We start from the raw sequence: 17,113 nt of genomic DNA, 5'->3' as shown, positions 1-17,113 counted from the left end.
GGGCCCATATTGGAGATCCTCAGTGTGCTAGTGACATTCTAACTTGATGGTCACATGCCTGAGGAAGGGGTCCTGCAAGACTCCAAAACTTTGCCTTGCTGTAACTATGTGATCATTCATTAAAACTTCTGGACCCATATTGGTGATCCTCGGTGTGCTAATGGCATTCTAACGTATTGGTCACATGCCTGATGAAGGGGTCCTGTGAGAATCTGAAACGTTGCCTTGCTGTAACTATCTGATCGTGCATTAAAACTTCTGGACCCATATTGGAGATCCTCGGTGTGCTGGTGTCATTCTAACTTGCTAACTTTTGGTACATTCACAAATAAATACAATGCAGCGGCTGGAAGAGGACTTTATGAAGCTATCGGTCTTTATCACCTAGGTTCCCCTCTTTGGACGTCTCTGTTACATCCAAAGAGTGAAGAGGTTATTATGTACCCTTTATTCATGTTGGAGGGCAATATCAGGCGCCCCCTTATTGTTAAAGGGAGCTTCCAGGTGCCGAAAGGTCCTCCTACAGCCACCCACGAACATTGAACCAGGCCCTTGTTGTCAACAAGGGGGCAAGGTGCTTTGGTCCCCTATTTTGAGGGAATGTGACCTGGTATGGTACTTCTCCAGGTCAGCCAAGTTGCATGCTCAGATAACAGTGTGGTGTGGATATATAAGTCACAATGATTATATCTGGGTCACAAATGAATTCAAACAACTTTGCCAGCAGAGTCCGACGTTAGGACCTCAGAAGACAAATCGAGATACAAAGCCTCAGAAGACATCAGCAGAGTCAAGCTGTGCAGCAAGCAGAGAGTAAGTGGAGTCAGGCTGGGCAGCAGACAGAGAGTCAATGGAATCGGGCAGGGCAGCAGGCAGAAAGTCAGCAGGGTTGGGTTGCTCAGTAGGTAGAGAGTAGGCAGAGTCAGAAGGATGGGCAGTAGGTTGACAGTCAGCAGAGTTGGGATGGGCAGCAGGTGGGCAGTCAGCGGAGTTGGGATGGGCAGCAGGTGGGCAGTCAGCGGAGTTTGGGATGGGCAGCAGGTGGGCAGTCAGCGGAGTTTGGGATGGGCAGCAGGTGGGCAGTCAGCGGAGTTGGGATGGGCAGCAGGTGGGCAGTCAGCGGCGTTGGGATGGGCAGCAGGTGGGCAGTCAGCGGAGTTGGGATGGGCAGCAGGTGGGCAGTCAGCGGAGTTGGGATGGGCAGCAGGTGGACAGTCAGCTGAGTTGGGATGGGCAGCAGGTGGGCAGTCAGCGGAGTTGGGATGGGCAGCAGGTGGGCAGTCAGCGGAGTTGGCAAGGGCAGCAGGTGGACAGTCAGCTGAGTTGGGATGGGCAGCAGGTGGACAGTCAGTGCAGTTGGGATGGGCAGCAGGCAGAAAGTAAGTGGAGTAGTGCTTAGCAGCATGTGGAGGGTTAGTAAATGAAGGGAAATGTATGTTTTTGGTCTGTCCTCACTCCATGTTGTTTCTTGTACTCCATTTTGATTAATTGCTTTTATAATATACCCAGAATGAGTTAATGAAAATATGCTGCCAGTTATGTGTTACAGAACTGTGCTCACACATTCTTTAGTTTTTTTATCTTAGCTTAGCCTTGGTAGAGGCAGGGAAAGTATCCAGTTATTTCTTTGTACTAACAGCACCTGTTTCTGTTTTGATATAGTTAAAAGTCAAACACTTCTGTTTCATGGGAAAATAACTGTTGGTTACTTGTAACTGATTTCAAGGCCTGAGAAATCTCACATTCACAGCCTTGACAAGTATCCAGTGAAATTCTATTGTATGGCTTTCTTTGTTACAATAGATTCAGATAGTCTTCTGGAAACCTCTGTGTCTGCATGCTAATTTCTTTCTTCCAGAACACAGTCTCTTAGGCCTAAAGGGGAACCGGAACCTACCAGTGATTGATTAGAAGCACAAATTCCTTTCAGTAAAGTCAGGCTGAGAAGAAGGCAGAGAGTCAATAGAGCCAAGCTGGTCCGCAGGCAGAGAGTCAGTAGAGCCAAACTGGGCAGCAGGTGGGTAGTCAGGAGAGTTAAGCTGGAAAGCAGGCAGAGAGTCAGCGGAGTCAGGCTGGGCAGCAAGCAGAGAATCAGCTGTTCAGGCTGGGCATCAGGTGGAAATCCAGCAGAATCCAGATGGATATTTAGGCTGGTTAGCAAGTAGAGATGTGTCTGTGAAGTCAGGCTGGGAAACGGGCAAAGAGTTAGCAGGGTCAGGTTGGGGAGAAGGTGGAGAGTCACTGGAATCAGACTTGGCAGTTGGCAAGGAATTGGCAGAGAGTCAGTAAAGTCAGGTCGGGCAGAACGCAGAGAGTGAGCAAAGGCAAGCTGATCAGCACGCAGAGAGTCAGAGGAATCCGGCTGGGCAGCAGCCAGAGGGTCAGAGGAGTCAGGCTGGGTAGCAGGCAGAGGGTCAGAGGAGTCAGGCTGGGCAGCAGGCAGAGGGTCAGAGGAGTCAGGCTGGGCAGCAGGCAGAGGAGTCAGGCTGGGCAGCAGGCAGAGGGTCAGAGGAGTCAGGCTGGGCAGAGGGTCAAAGGAGTTAGGCTTGGCAGCAGGCAAAGAGTCAGTGGAGTCAGGCTGGGCAGCAGGCAGAGGAGTCACACTGGGCAGCAGGCAGAGGGTCAGAGGAGTCAGGCTGGGCAGCAGGCAGAGGGTCAGAGGAGTCAGGCTGGGCAGAGGGTCAAAGGAGTTAGGCTTGGCAGCAGGCAAAGAGTCAGTGGAGTCAGGCTGGGCAGCAGGCAGAGGAGTCACACTGGGTAGCAGGCAGAGGAGTCAGGCTGGGCAGCAGGCACAGGATCAGAGGAATCAGGCTGGGTAGCAGGCAGAGGGTCAGAGGAGTCAGGCTGGGCAGTAGGCAAAGAGTCAGGCTGGGCAGCAGGCAGAGGAGTCAGGCGGTGTAGCAGGCAGAGGAGTCAGGCTGGGCAGCAGGCAGAGGATCAGAGGAATCAGGCTGGGCAGTAGGCAGAGGAATCAGGCTGGGCAGCAGGCAGAGGAGTCAGGCTGAACAGCAGGCGAGCAGTCACAGAAATCAGGCTGGGCAGCAGGCAAAAGGTCAGGCTGGGCGGCAGGCAAAGGGTCAGAGGAGTCAGGCTGGGCAGCAGGCAGAGGAGTCAGGCTGCGCAGCAGGTGAAGAGGCAGATGAATCGGGCTGGGCAGCAGGCAGAGGAGTAAGACTGGGCAGCAAGCATAGAGTCAGAGGAGTCAGGATGGGCAGCAGGCAAAGGAGTCAGACTGGGCAGCAGGCGAAGAGTCAGGCTGAGCAGCAGGCAGAGGGTCAGAGGAATCAGGCTGGGCAGCAGGCAGAGGAGTCAGGCTGGGTAGCAGGCGAAGAGTCAGAGGAATCAGGCTGGGCAGCAGGCGAAGAGTCAGAGGAGTCAGGCTGAGCAGCAGGCAGAGGATCAGAGGAGTCAGGATAGGCAGCAGGCAGAGGGTCAGAGGAATCAGGATGGGTAGAAGGCAGAGGGGCCAGGATGGGTAGCAGGCAGAGGGGTCAAGATGGGTAGCAGGCAGAGGGGTCAGGATGGATAGCAAGTGGAAAGTCATTAGAGTCAGACTGCAGAACCTTAGAAGTTGAATGGGGAAACAAACCAGCAGGACAGCAGGCGGAGAGTCAGCAGAACCAGACACCAGCACCTTATCACCGTAGGCCAGTCTTCCTTAAGCGTCCCTAGTTCTAAACTTGGAAGTTATGTACAGAGGGGGGGGGGAAGGCAGGACGTTGGCCGATAAACAGAAGGGAATGGATAATCACTGGTTGGTCACTTGGGGTGGACTCAGGGAATGTCACAGGTCCTTCAAAGCAACATGGGAAGGTTCTTCATCATCGTAGAGAGTTTTCAAGCCAATGTGGAAAATTAAAGGCTAATTACAACAAGAGTTTGGCAAAAACGGTCATTGTGATGCAAACTCAACTGAACCAACTGAAGCAAAGTTCCTCTGCTCATCACGATCAGTCATATATTTCTGTCCCCCTTGGTGGGAGTGGAGGTGACCCCCTCTATGAGGACATACAGTCCATACACACCCAGCACAAGGCTGGGGTCAAGCTACCAGACGGATCTCAAAGCTGCAGTTCTTTTGAGCTCCTCTAGGTGGCGATCTCACTTCTACCTAGACAGGAAGTCTCTATGGTAGACAGGATGTGATGTCAGGAACAGACAGGAAGTATGTAAAGCTACAGACAGGAAGTTCTATGGCGAGAGGTGAAATAGGAGGAAGTAGAAAGGAAACTTTGCTGGAAGTGGCAACAGAGGAGGTAATAAGATCGTATTTTATCATATCTCCCATCACTGCATATTATTAGGAACCAAATTTCTCCGTCCCGCTTTGCCCTTTAAATCCCCCTCTTTTCAGTCTGATGTACACCCAGAACAATCGATAGACTACAAATGTATATATAGTTCTCAGTCTTTCATCAGATTATTCCCCGTATTAAGCTGACAATGCCAATACTGGATATCAGAAAGGTTTGACCAAACGTCAATCCCAGATAAAAGTTTTCCATGTGAAGGCCAATCCTTACCTCTCTGAACGAAGCTCCGATGCTGACTGAAGTCTTCTCCTCCCGTTGACTTCAACTGAAGTTGCATTAAAGTTCCCATCCTAAATATTGTACAACCAATGTAGTCCAGATAATTCTCCATCGACAGAGAAACCCATGTAGATCTCATGAACAAAGATGGAGGAGGGACCTTATTTGTGGCCCGCAAGTTGATTTGAACCCATTGGAAGTCAATCTCGTCCTCTAGTGTGAAGGCGTGGATCCGGGCTGTAGCCAACTCTCTTGAGATTGGAGAAAATGAGTTACTAACATAGAGGACGCCTGAACAAATTTATGGGCTCCAAGGCTGGATACCCCTGGCCTTGGCCCGCTGGAGTTGGTCTAGATGCGCATGTTGAGGGGCCCTTTGGGTCACCTTATAGCTCCCCCTAAGTTACTCTCATATAATGAAAGGTCTGTTTGCTACCCCACATGCTGAGACTTATGGATAGGCATTGCTAACGCCTTTACCCGTGTAACACCATAGAGATTTGTCTCTAATTATTGTATTCATCATTTTATCCTCGTTCAAATGCTGTACAATTTGTCTGCTGTACGTGTCGAAGACGGTTTTCAATAAACTTCTTCTGATTTAAAAAAAAAAAAGATGGAGGAGGGCCAAAGTGACATGACTGAGAGGATATTAAGCCTCACCCTGGAGATCATCTACTTGCTGACGGGAGAGGTGAGGAGGATTCTGGGTGGTCACATGACATCACTCTCATCTCTATTAATAAAACACAGACCTGACCGGAAAGGTGCGGAGGATTCTAGGAGGTCACATGACATCACTCTCATCTCTATTAATAAAACACAGACCTGACCGGAGAGGTGAGGAGGATTCTGGGAGGTCACATGACATCACTCTCATCTCTATTAATAAAACACAGACCTGACCGGAGAGGTGAGGAGGATTCTGGGAGGTCACATGACATAACTGATCTCTATTAATAAAACACAGACCTGACCGGAGAGGTGCGGAGGATTCTAGGAGGTCACATGACATCACTCATCTCCATAAATAAAACACAGACCTGACCGGAGAGGTGTGGAGGATTCTGGGTGGTCACATGACATCACTCTCATCTCTATTAATAAAACACAGACCTCACCGGAGAGGTGAGGAGGATTCTGGGTGGTCACATGACATCACTCTCATCTCTATTAATAAAACACAGACCTCACCGGAGAGGTGAGGAGGATTCTAGAAGTCTAACATGATATTCCTATTGCTTCTTCAAAACAGAGTTTTGTTCTTCTGAAGTCAGGTGATCATATGACCATCACATGCGACTCCTTAAAATCCGAAAGACACAACATGGAGAAGATTCTAGAAGTCACCAAGAAGATGATGGAGCTGCTGACAGGAGAGGTGAGCGGTGCTGGGAATTCTGGGACATTCTCCAGTAATAGACAAGGGATGTGTCTGGATGGTGACTATCATTGTGTGTGTCAGGTTCCTATAAGGTGTCAGGGTGTCACTGTCTATTTCTCCATGGAGGAGTGGGAGTATTTAGAAGGACACAAGGACCTTTACAAGGACGTCATGATGGACACACAGGAAGATGACACTATCCCTCACCATCATCAGGTAGATGATTAACAAATGTTGGTAGTTATGATTTTTATACAAGCATATGTGTTACAATGAATGTTGTCTTATATATTCAGAATGGAAACATAAAGGATATAAATATCAGTATTCAACAAGAGTATGAACAGGAGGAGCATGGTGTGGTGGAGGAACCTTCAGATGGATACAAGGATATGATGGAGCCACCTAGTAACAGAGACCCACCAGAGAGATGTCTCCGTCCTCTGTATTCCCGGGATTCCACACAGGAAGGTCACACCATCCCTCACCATCATCAGGTAGATGGATCCAGTCATGGGAAGCCACCAGAGAGATCTCCCCGTCCTCTGTATTCCTGGGATTCCACACAGGAAGGTTACACCATCCCTCACCATCATCAGGTAGATGAGGAACAATCACTGATAGTATCATTAGGATCTGTACATTATCTGCATTGTTACCATTGATGTCATTTTATTATATATTCAGAGTGGAAACCTGAGAGATTCTACAGTTGAAGTCAAAGAAGAGATAAAAGAGGAGGAGGTGATGACAGAGTCGGTGTTCCCAAGAGGACACAAAGATCTGTGCCAGGACACCATGGTGGAGTCATCCAGCTACGAAGACCCACCACAGAGAACAAGACATTCCAAACAGGAAGATCACAGCTACGCAAGACTTTATCAGGTGAATGATAGGTGGTAGTTATGATGTCTACACGGGCATGTTGGTTACGATGAATGTTGTAACCCAGATATGGACTCCCAAAAAGGTTGGAGAAGCTGAGGGCAACAAGACCATGACCACCAGACCTGTAGCCCTGATGGTTGGGTTCTGAATTCCCCAACAATGTCTTATTATATATCTTGAGTGGATTATAATATTGTTGTTGAAGATAAGAATATAAAGAGGAGGATGAAGAGTATGGAGTGATGGAGGAGCTTTCTGAAGGACCCAAGGACATTATGATGGAGCCACCTAATAAAAACCCACCAGAGAGATGTCCCCATCCTTTATATTTCCCTTTATATTCCCAGAAGCCAGAGGCCATCTAACCCCTGTGAAAAGCATTCTGTATGAAACTGTGCCCCCACTTCTACTTTTAAATTGAGACAGGGCCTTGGGTTTTTTTGATTTACCAGAACGTAGATGCTCTGCTTGCCCCTTTGAGCCAACATGCTAAATCCTTCTATCTGGCACCTCAAGTTGCCCCCATCGCCCTTCCTGTGCCTCTGCATAGATAGCTCTATCTTCCCGGACCCTCTTTCTTTCCATACACCCTGGGAACCCTTGTTCCTGTCCAAAAGTGGACTTGGCTTTTGAAATGGCACCCCATCTTGGCTCCTATTGCCTGCTTCAGGATAACTCTTTGGTTACTGGTAAATGCTTCATGGTACCTGGTGCCGCAAAGATGTCCTCATCTTCAGAGGAAATCTATGATCTATAGGGTCAGCTGGAACCAGTTTTTGCTCTTACCTACTCTTTACCAAGGACCTGGCCCTGCAGTGTCCTTTTTTGGGATTCTCCAATGGACCAGAGTACTTAGCCTGGTTGCTACTCTAGTGTCCTTTCCTGGCTTTTCTATTGTGGAACGTTCAGATGGCTTCTGTGGAGATGGTCAGCTGTTTTGATCTCTGCAGTCAAACCCTTCTGAAGACCATAACTCCTTCAAGCTTAGAGACCCGCAGGTGGCTATCCTCACCAACCGACAAGGTTGTTTAACTTAAACGTTCCCTGAAAAAAGTATCCACCTGTGTTTATATGGACCCTGTGCTGTGTCAAGGAATATCCCCCTTCTTCTCCAACAAGGGACTGTAGGACATTAAGGGACCAACCTTTATTATGGTCTCCCCAGGAAGTTGTGTCCTGCCAGTCTCTTTTGGTGACTGTGGTGGTCTTTTCTCCATGCCCCGGGGAACCAAACACTTGCTGGGGTGTTCCATTACCTGGGGTTTTACTCAGGTTCCCCAGAACATGTGGTCTCCTCTTTGTTTGGAGGATCTTGTTTGTAGTTAATTTCCTAAGTTGGACTCCATTGGACATCATATAGATGTTGGAATACCTTTACTTCTGGGATGGTTTGGGAATTCTCACTATGACAGGAGTAGTCTGGTCTCTATGCTCCTGCTGAAGGTACCCTCTGTTGGGAACTGAGTATGTCTGGAGGTTTTCCTGGGTTCTGATCACCTGGAGATTGGACCACCTTCTGTGGGTAATCAACAACCTTTTAAGGAAGAGTCTCCATTTCTCTTTCTCTGTTTTGCCCTTAATCAGACCAATGTTCTTAGTAGTGTGACTAAGGTTCCTGTCCCTCGCTTCATGACTATGGATGCTGCACTGGACCAGGAGGAGTCAGGATATTCCTAGAGTCATGTTTTATACTAAAGTTAGGTAGGTCCTGCAGAGTTCAGTTGTCTACCCCCAAGAGTCACCTACAGGTGTTAAGTAGGTATTTTGTCCATCCCCTTGTTCATCCCCCCGCTTAGTAGTAACCCTTAGCTCTGCTGGTCCCTCCCTTAGTAGTAACCCCTAGCTCTGCTGATCCTCTGCTTAGTAGTAACCCCTAGCTCTGCTGATCCTCTGCTTAGTAGTAACCCCTAGCTCTGCTGATCCTCTGCTTAGTAGTAACCCCCAGCTCAGCAGTAACACCCAGCTTTGCTGATCCCCTCTCATTAGTAACCATAGCTCTCCTGATATCCCGCTTAGTAGTAACCCCCAGCTCGGCTGATCCTCTGCTTAGTAGTAACCCCCAGCTCTGCTGATCCCCAGCTCAGCAGTAACGCCCATCTGTGCTGATCCCCCACTCAGCAGTAACACCCAGCTCTGCTGATCCCCCACTCAGTAGTAACCCCCAGCTCTGCTGATCCCCTGCTTAGTAGAAAACCCCCAGCTCTGCCGATCCCCTGTTCAGTAGTAACCCCAGCTCTGCTGCTCCCTCACTCAGTAGTAACCCCCAGCTCTGCTGCTCCCTCACTCAGTAGTAACCCCCAGCTCTGCCGATCCTCTGCTTAGAAGAAAACCCCCAGCTCTGCTGATGCCCCACTCAGTAGTAACCACAGCTCTGCTGCTCCCTCACTCAGTAGTAACCCCCATCTCTGCTGATCCCCTGTTCAGTAGTAACCCCCAGCTCTGCTGATCCCCCACTCAGTAGTAACCCCCAGCTCTGCTGATCCCCCGCTCAGTAGTAACCCCCAGCTCTGCTGATCCCCCACTCAGTAGAAACCCCCAGCTCTGCTGATCCCCCACTCAGTAGAAACCCCCAGCTCTGCTGATCCCCCACTCAGTAGAAACCCCCAGTACTGCTGATCCCCCACTCAGTAGTAACCCCCAGCTCTGCTGATCCCGTTTAGTAGAAAACCACCAGCTCTGCTGATCCCCTGCTCAGTAGTATCCCCAGCTCTGCTGATCCCCCTGCTCAGTAGTACTCCCAGCTCTGCTGATCCCCCTGCTCAGTAGTATCCCCAGCTCTGCTGATCCCCCTGCTCAGTAGTATCCCCAGCTCTGCTGATTCTCTGATTTTCTGATCCTCCTCTCTCAGCTCTTACTATATTACTCCCACGCTGTGCACCATGCGTGACATCTGCTAGTTTCTTCTGCTCCGGTCCCCCAGCCCTACTAATCCTCTGCTGCTCAGTCCAACTTTGCGGTCCATCCTTACCTTCCTCTATAGTTCCCACATTGCACACCGCATGTGCTGTCTGTTAGTTACTCCTCTCTGTTCCGGACCCCGCTCACCTATCTGCTGCTCCACACTGCACACCCGACGTGACGTCTGCACCAGACACTCCCACGAACCGGGAAGTGACTGCTGATGACCTCTTTCCAGTTTGCTTGTTGGTTTCCCAGTGCATCCTGGGATATCTCATTCCTGTAATACCTCCAATGCAAACCGAAGCTAAAGCTGAATAAATACCCCTCAAAAGCCGCAGGTGCTGTTAAGTGAGTGTTTTCATACACTTCTTTGGAGGCTTTGAAGCACCAAGGAAGCAACATGGGGTGTCATTTTTTTAAGCAAAGCAAATGCAACATGAACAGGACTGTAAGGTAACCATTTTATTTAGTGAGAGGAGCTTTAAATTGGCATTTAGAGTGCTTTAAAACTGTGTGTCCAATGCCACATTTTGAAGCAAGTGTAAACAAGGCCTTATTAAGGAACCTTCCATCCCTCGATATTAGGGGTAGACTGGCTGTTCTTGTCTTGTGGACCTGTTTTTATGTCTAACATTCCCTCTGAGGACCTGCTGTCCTGGGGACTTGTTCTTTTGTCAGTTGACCACATCATGTTGCTGGCCTGTTTCTTCTTCTCGGGGTAGTCCTATCGTTTCACTGGTTTTGGTGAGTTTTTGGTTTCGTAGTCTTGCTGGTTGCTCCGTATTCTTTCAGATGGAGTCACCCCCCTTGGCAGGGATCTTTTTCTGTCCAGGTCTGAGCATCAGGTTGATTCTCTGTGGCCTTCCATTGGTCATTGTCGGCTTTCCCTGTCTTGTAGGGTGCTTTTGTCTCCTCTTGTTCAGAGTTGGGGGTTATTCTGATTGTTCTCACTTGGGCCTACCACTGGCTGTTGTCCACCCCTTGGTTGTACTGCTTTTGGACATCCTGATTGTATCTGAATTCCTCTATCCCTCAATGGACAAGAAAGAAAATCTGATTTTTGTACTTACCGTAACTTCTGATTCTCGGAGTCCATTGAGGGACATAGGTCCCCCAACCTCTGTTTATTTGTTCTTGCCCTTGGCACTGCTTTTCTGGAAAACTAAGGCATGCTGGGCAGAAAAGAGCGATTTGATTACAATTTTTTCTGTCTTGCAGGTGTCTCAACATCCAGTAGGCAGACCGTTTTTGAATATAAAAAGTATTTTTTGACTGTTTTTGAACATAAAAAGGATGAAAACCTCTTATTTTAATGCCATTCTGTTGGTTTAGGGTCAAAATCTGATTTACATGAACGTTGCGAGTGAAGTAGAAGAGACGTATGCGAGGAATGATCAGCAATATATGGAGGAGGCTGGAATGAGGAGGACATTCATAGAGGAGGACACTCCTACAGAGATCAGCACAGGTGATCAGATTATATTCTTCTCTTATCTCTGCTCGGTTACCGCCCCCCCCCAGCCCCCATTGGTCTGGAAGGACCAAAGGCGCTTTGAAGAAGGGAAGAGTCCCAGCTGGTTGGGACATCCACAGAGAACATCTGCTCCCTCCTATCTCCCTGATCCAGATGGAATCTTGATGGAAGTGAACTAACCCTCTCCTATCTATTGATGATGTTTTTCTATTTTTCCAGGACCCGCCATGGAGAAACCTTCAAAGGATAGTCTCACTTTATCTCCAAGTTGTAAAATGGAAGATGAGGACATCCCAGGAGATTGTGCCGGAGAAAAGACAATGAGCTCCACTATGGATGGTGGACTTCCCAGTGTGGAGAGACCATGGAATCCCTCTGACTCTGAGCACCCTCGTACTGTGAGGGATGGTCCTGGAGCTCAAGGAAAGAAGAAATTTCCCTGTTCTGAATGTGGGGAAAGTTTTTGCTCTGGTTTAGGTCTTTTTATACATGAGGGATCTCACAAGCAGAGGGAACTTCATTCCTGTTCCGAGTGCGGTATATGTTTTTTGTATAAAGCACAACTGGTCAGACATCAGAACCCTCACACAGATGAGAAGCCATATCCCTGTCCTGAGTGTGGAAAATGTTTTTCATGCAGGTCCTATGTTATTAAACATCAGGTATCCCACACGTTGAAACATTTGTTCCCTTGTCCCGAGTGCGGGAATTGTTATGTGCGTAAATCAGCTCTTATCAAACATCAAAGAGCTCACACGGGTGAGAAGCCATATAGCTGCCCTGAGTGCGGGAAACGTTTCTCACAGAAGGCTTGTCTTTCTGTACATCGAAAAACCCACACAACCCTCGAGGTGTATTAGTGCCCTGAGTGCGGGAAATGTCTTCTAGATGGATGTTATGTTGCTATACATCAGAGATCTCACACTGGGAAGGAGCACACCTTGATATACACCTCAGAAAACGTGGCTGAGCGCTCCTCTGATCTTTATTATGGAAGAAACACTTTATAAGGAGATCAGAGATCACTACAGACTTCAAAGTTGTGTCTGGATTCCTCTGTTAGTAGAGAAGGAGGGGGTCACTGCTGGTTGGATCCCTCTAGCAGTGTAGTCTGATCTCCCCTGACCTTCAGAAGAAGCTTCCATGGAGGACATTATGGTGAGAGAGAAAGAGGGGGGTCATTGCTGGTTGGGTCCCTCTAGCAGTGAAGTCTGATCTCCCCTGACCTTCAGCAGAAGCTTCCATGGAGGACATCATGGTGAGAGAGAAGGAGGGGTGGTTACTGCTGGTTGGGTCCCTCTAGCAGTGTAGTCTGATCTCCCCTGATCTTCAGCAGAAGCTTCCATGGAGGACATCATGGTGAGAGAGAAGAAGGGGGGGGGGGGGGGTCACTGTTGGTTGGGTCCCTCTAGCAGTGTAGTCTGATCTCCCCTGAGCTTCAGCAGAAGCTTCCATGGAGGACATCATGGTGAGAGAGAAGGGGGGGGGGTCACTGTTGGTTGGGTCCCTCTAGCAGTGTAGTCTGATCTCCCCTGATCTTCAGCAGAAGCTTCCATGGAGGACATCATGGTGAGAGAGAAGGAAGGGGGTCACTGTTGGTTGGGTCCATTTAGCACTGGAGTCTGATCTCCCCTGAGCTTCAGCAGAAGCTTCCATGGAGGACATCATGGTGAGAGAGAAGGGGGGGGTCACTGCTGGTTGGGTCCCTCTAGCAGTGTAGTCTTATCTCCCCTGACCTTCAGCCAAAGCTTCCATGGAGGACATCATGGTGAGAGAGGAGCTAGATATCGCTTATGGATGAAGAGAAGGGGAGATCAGACTACAGGGCAGGACTGTTCATTTCAGTGCAGTAATTCAGCCTGTGCCAGAATCTTTGGAGAGAGTGACACCTGCTGGGAAAAATGTAATTACTTCATGTAAAATGTTATATTTATGTGATAAAAATGCAAATATGTTTACACATTTTCTTTTTATTCTGAAAGATTAAAAATTTTCCTTTCATAAACTCGTGATATTCTCTGTATGTTGATTGATAAAAGTCTTCCTTCAGATTTGTGTGATGAAATGTTCTTCTCTTTTATTCCTTTCTCTAACACTACAAGTACGGCCCATCCTGTAGGTTTTAGTCTCCATCTTGTGTCTTAGTAGTTTGGTGGTCCCAGCTTGTCCTTGTTGGAACAGCCGACTCTCCCCTTCTCATAGACCCCTTCTCATTCTGCAGTTTCCTGGACCTGCAGGATTGGCATGTGATTGGACAGTAGCTGGAATCCTGGGACGGTCCTGCAGCATCCGGGACTCTTGGCAATGATGACAAGGCCAGGGTCACATACGAGACGTTTCTCGGGGCCTGTTGGTGAGTCCCAGAAAGTGTTCCAGCCATCGTCACCTTACTGCCATTCTGCAAAGTATCCTGGAACCTGCAGGATTGGCATGTGATGGGACAGTAGCTGGAATCCTGGGACGGTCCTTCAGCATCCAGGATTCTTGGCAATGATGACAAGGCTGGGGTCACACTACGAGAAGTTCTTTTGAGCTCCATAAGGTGGTGATCTCATTTTTACCCACACAGGAAGTCTCTATGGAAGACAGGAAGTGATGTCAGGTATACACAGGAATTTCCAGGCCAGAGGTGAGATGGGAAGATGTAGAGAGGAGACATTGCTGGAACTGGCAGCAGAGGATGTAATACGATATTATTTGATCATAGTTCCCTTCACCATACTTTTTGGGAAATTGAATGTCTCTGTCCCTCTTTGCCCTTTAAATGTCCCTCTGTTTGGTCGGACGTACACTAATAAATATACTATTTATCTGCCGAAAGTGCTGAGATTTCTCATTTTTCTCCAGACCTCAGAATATTTGCCGTATTGAGCTGAAATTCTAGTATAAAAGTAAATTTTGACTGAACGTACAAAAAGTTTTCCCTGTAAAGGTAATTCTTACCTCTCTGAATGGAGTTCTGATGGCCAGCTGAGGTCTTCTTTGGAAACTGGCAAGACTGGGGAGTGCCGATCTCCTGGTCCTCCACACAGCTCTGTGGTCCTGCTCGCTGATCTCTACGACATGGGGGCAGAGTAGTGTTGTTGAGGTTATTAGGCTCAATCCCCACAGAGAACCGGTGTAAGATGACCAACATTTCGGGAGAAGTTGGTTTCTAAAGAAGACTTTATCTGGCACTTTGGTCTTCATCAGAGTGGAAAGAAATAAAGCAGAAAGACAGAGAACACTGGCCTTCAGAAACAGGTCCAGGAGTGCCAACCACAACCATTGACCTGAGATATCCAGGCAACCAATAAACGAAGGCCATTAGAGGCTTTACCTGTATCAGGAGTACAGTGGCCAAAAGCGATGACACGGGGCAAGTAGCAGATACAAACAGCGCTGATTCTAATAAGAGCTGCACAGTATTAAATGTATAAACTGAGGGTTTGGAGGCCACCAAGAAGATGATGGAGCTGCTGACAGGAGAGGTGAGCGGTGCCGGGAATTCTGGGACATTCTCCAGTAACAGACAAGGGATGTGTCTGGATGGTGACTGTATCATTGTGTGTGTCAGGTTCCTATAAGGTGTCAGGGTGTCACTGTCTATTTCTCCATGGAGGAGTGGGAGTATTTAGAAGGACACAAGGACCTCTACAAGGACGTCATGATGGACAATCAGCCACCCCTCACATCACCGGGTAAGAGGAGACTTTATTGGAAAGGAGAGAGCAGTACGGAGGATCCACCTAGATCCCCCATCATCTGATAAACACATAGAAACAATGGATTCAGTCAGTGTTTGTGTTTCCTACAGATGGATCCAGTCATGGGAACCCCCCAGAGAGATGTCCCCATCCTCTGTATTCCCGGGATTCCACACAGGAAGATCACACCATCCCTCACCATCACCAGGTAGGTGGATCCAGTCATGGGAACCCACCAGAGAGATGTCCCCATCCTCTGTATTCCAAGGATTCCACACAAGAAGGTCACACCATCCCTCACCATCAGATAGATGAGGAACAATCACTGATAGTCATGATTTATGCACAAGCATGCTTGTAAAATGAATGTTTTATTCTGTATTCAGAGAGGAAACCTCGGGGATAATATAATTATTAACCAGTTGCCGCCCGGCCACTAGCACAAAGGAGGCCAAACGAGCAGCTCGTCCCTCCGGGTGGACGCCATATTGCGTCCTTTCAGGCATGTGCACTGCGCCTGCCCGCAGAGCTGTGATCTGTCACTGGCCGTGTACCTCGGACACGGCCGATGACAGATCTGTGTACCGGCCCCGTTGCCAGTACCATGTGACCTGCTGTGACCAATCACAGCAGGTCACATGACAGTTGTATACAATGGATGGCTTCCTTTCATGCCATCCATTGTATACAAGTGTATCTAGCTGTGAATGGTCACAGCGATCACATGCACAGGCTGGGCCAATCACAGCCCAGCTGTGTCATGTGATTAGCTGTGGCCAAATCACGGTTAAGCACAAACAAAAACCCCTGAATGAATCGATTTCATTCAGGTAAATGCTTATAGCAAAGAAATTCTTTGCTATAAGCCAGTGGTTCTTAACCTGGGTTCGATCGAACCCCAGGGGTTCAGTGAGTCAGTCTCGCGGGTTCGGCGGAGGTGAAGACCCACACCCGACTCATATGATTCGTGCAGTAAATATTCATTATTATGTTTTTGTTTTTGTGTGAAAATCATGTTTTAATGATTTTGTTCTTTGTTGTTAATGGTTTTATTCATTTTGTGCACCTATGTATAAATATATACCTAAATATATACCTATGTTTTGAATTTGAAAAATCATATTTTATTTTTCCAATTAAGAAGGGTTCGGTGAATGCGCATATGAAACTGGTGGGGGTCAGTACCTCCAACAAGGTTAAGAACCACTGCTATAAGCAATCAAATTGTGTAAAAAAATAATAATCACTTCCCCAAAGTAGTACAATGTTACTATGGTAACATTATAATACTTTGGTCATAGTGAAATATGGAAAACAAATCTTAAAAAAAAAAAAAAAAAATGTATAAAAATTTTTTTAAAAAATTATCAATTTTTTTTTTTCGTACTGTCACCAGTCAGTTTCCCTGATCACCGCCATGCCAGTTATATGATGACACTGTACTGCACTGGTGACAGCATGTAAAAAAAAAATACTGAAAATAATTTTTTTAATTTTATTTTCTGAAAAATTATGACAAAAAATTACGACTTCAAAAAACTCGCCATGCCTCTAATGAAATACTGTAAATATTGAGTTTCCTATAATCATCAGTTCCATCTAGTTGGAACCCCGGCCCGGATATAAGAGCATTTGTAAAACAACTTCACATTGGGATCCAGACTAAAAAGAGCAAATGTATTTAACTGCCATTCATTCTGTATGAATACGTTCAAAAATCGAAGGTTACAAAAAGCAGGAGGAGCTGGCAACTCCAAAATCCCCATGAAAGCTTTATTACAGAAATGACATAAAACCACATTGACGCGTTTTGGCAAGTAGCCTTCATCACAGCATGTGATCGAGGCTTCTTGCCGAAATGAGTTGGCACACTTTTATCTCACTCCTGTATCACTAATAAAGCTTCCATGAGGATTTTGGAGTTGCCGGCTCTTCCTTCTTAGTAATACAGGAGTGAGATTAAAAACATGCCGACGCATTTCGGCAAGTGCTGTGATTAAGGCTACTTGCCGAAACGTGTCTTTTTGTATCCTTTATCCGGCGTGTGGAGGACACTGGAGCCTGAGCGCCCGCCCTGGATCCCGCTGCTGAATCAGCTGTTTCCTGTTTGAGCGCCGCTTCTCCATCACATTCATCAGAAATCGAATGTTATTAGGCTACTTTCTGTCCAGGTGGAAAATGCATCACATTGGCCACTAGATGGAGCTGATGATTGTAGGAAATAAATATTGGGTTTCCTAGGGTCATC

The 17,113-nt window shown here is 47.5% G+C and overlaps 2 protein-coding genes across 2 annotated transcripts in view; both read left to right on the top strand.

Annotated features, from left to right (window-relative positions):
• Window positions 1–17,113, top strand: part of LOC149465009 (uncharacterized) — a 160,695-nt gene that overhangs the window by 42,133 nt on the left and 101,449 nt on the right. The gene's annotated exons all lie outside the window — the stretch shown is intronic.
• LOC149465013 (uncharacterized) overlaps window positions 2,152–17,113 on the top strand; it is a 51,538-nt gene continuing 36,576 nt past the window's right edge. Inside the window, 7 exon segments of the mRNA XM_089673784.1 lie at window positions 2,152–4,256; window positions 5,788–5,913; window positions 5,998–6,132; window positions 6,213–6,515; window positions 6,604–6,801; window positions 11,038–11,173; window positions 11,399–12,171. Coding sequence (XP_089529910.1) covers window positions 4,146–4,256; window positions 5,788–5,913; window positions 5,998–6,132; window positions 6,213–6,515; window positions 6,604–6,801; window positions 11,038–11,173; window positions 11,399–12,171 — 1,782 coding nt within the window. The 5' untranslated portion in view covers window positions 2,152–4,145.

Source organism: Staurois parvus, unplaced genomic scaffold (genome assembly GCF_062004578.1).
Source record: "Staurois parvus isolate SC_StPar_1 unplaced genomic scaffold, SC_StPar_1.0 ptg000144l, whole genome shotgun sequence".
In the NCBI taxonomy this organism is placed as follows: Eukaryota; Metazoa; Chordata; class Amphibia; order Anura; family Ranidae; genus Staurois; species Staurois parvus.
The sequence above is the reverse complement of the archived record's forward strand: the minus strand, read 5'-3'. Positions and strand labels throughout refer to the sequence as shown.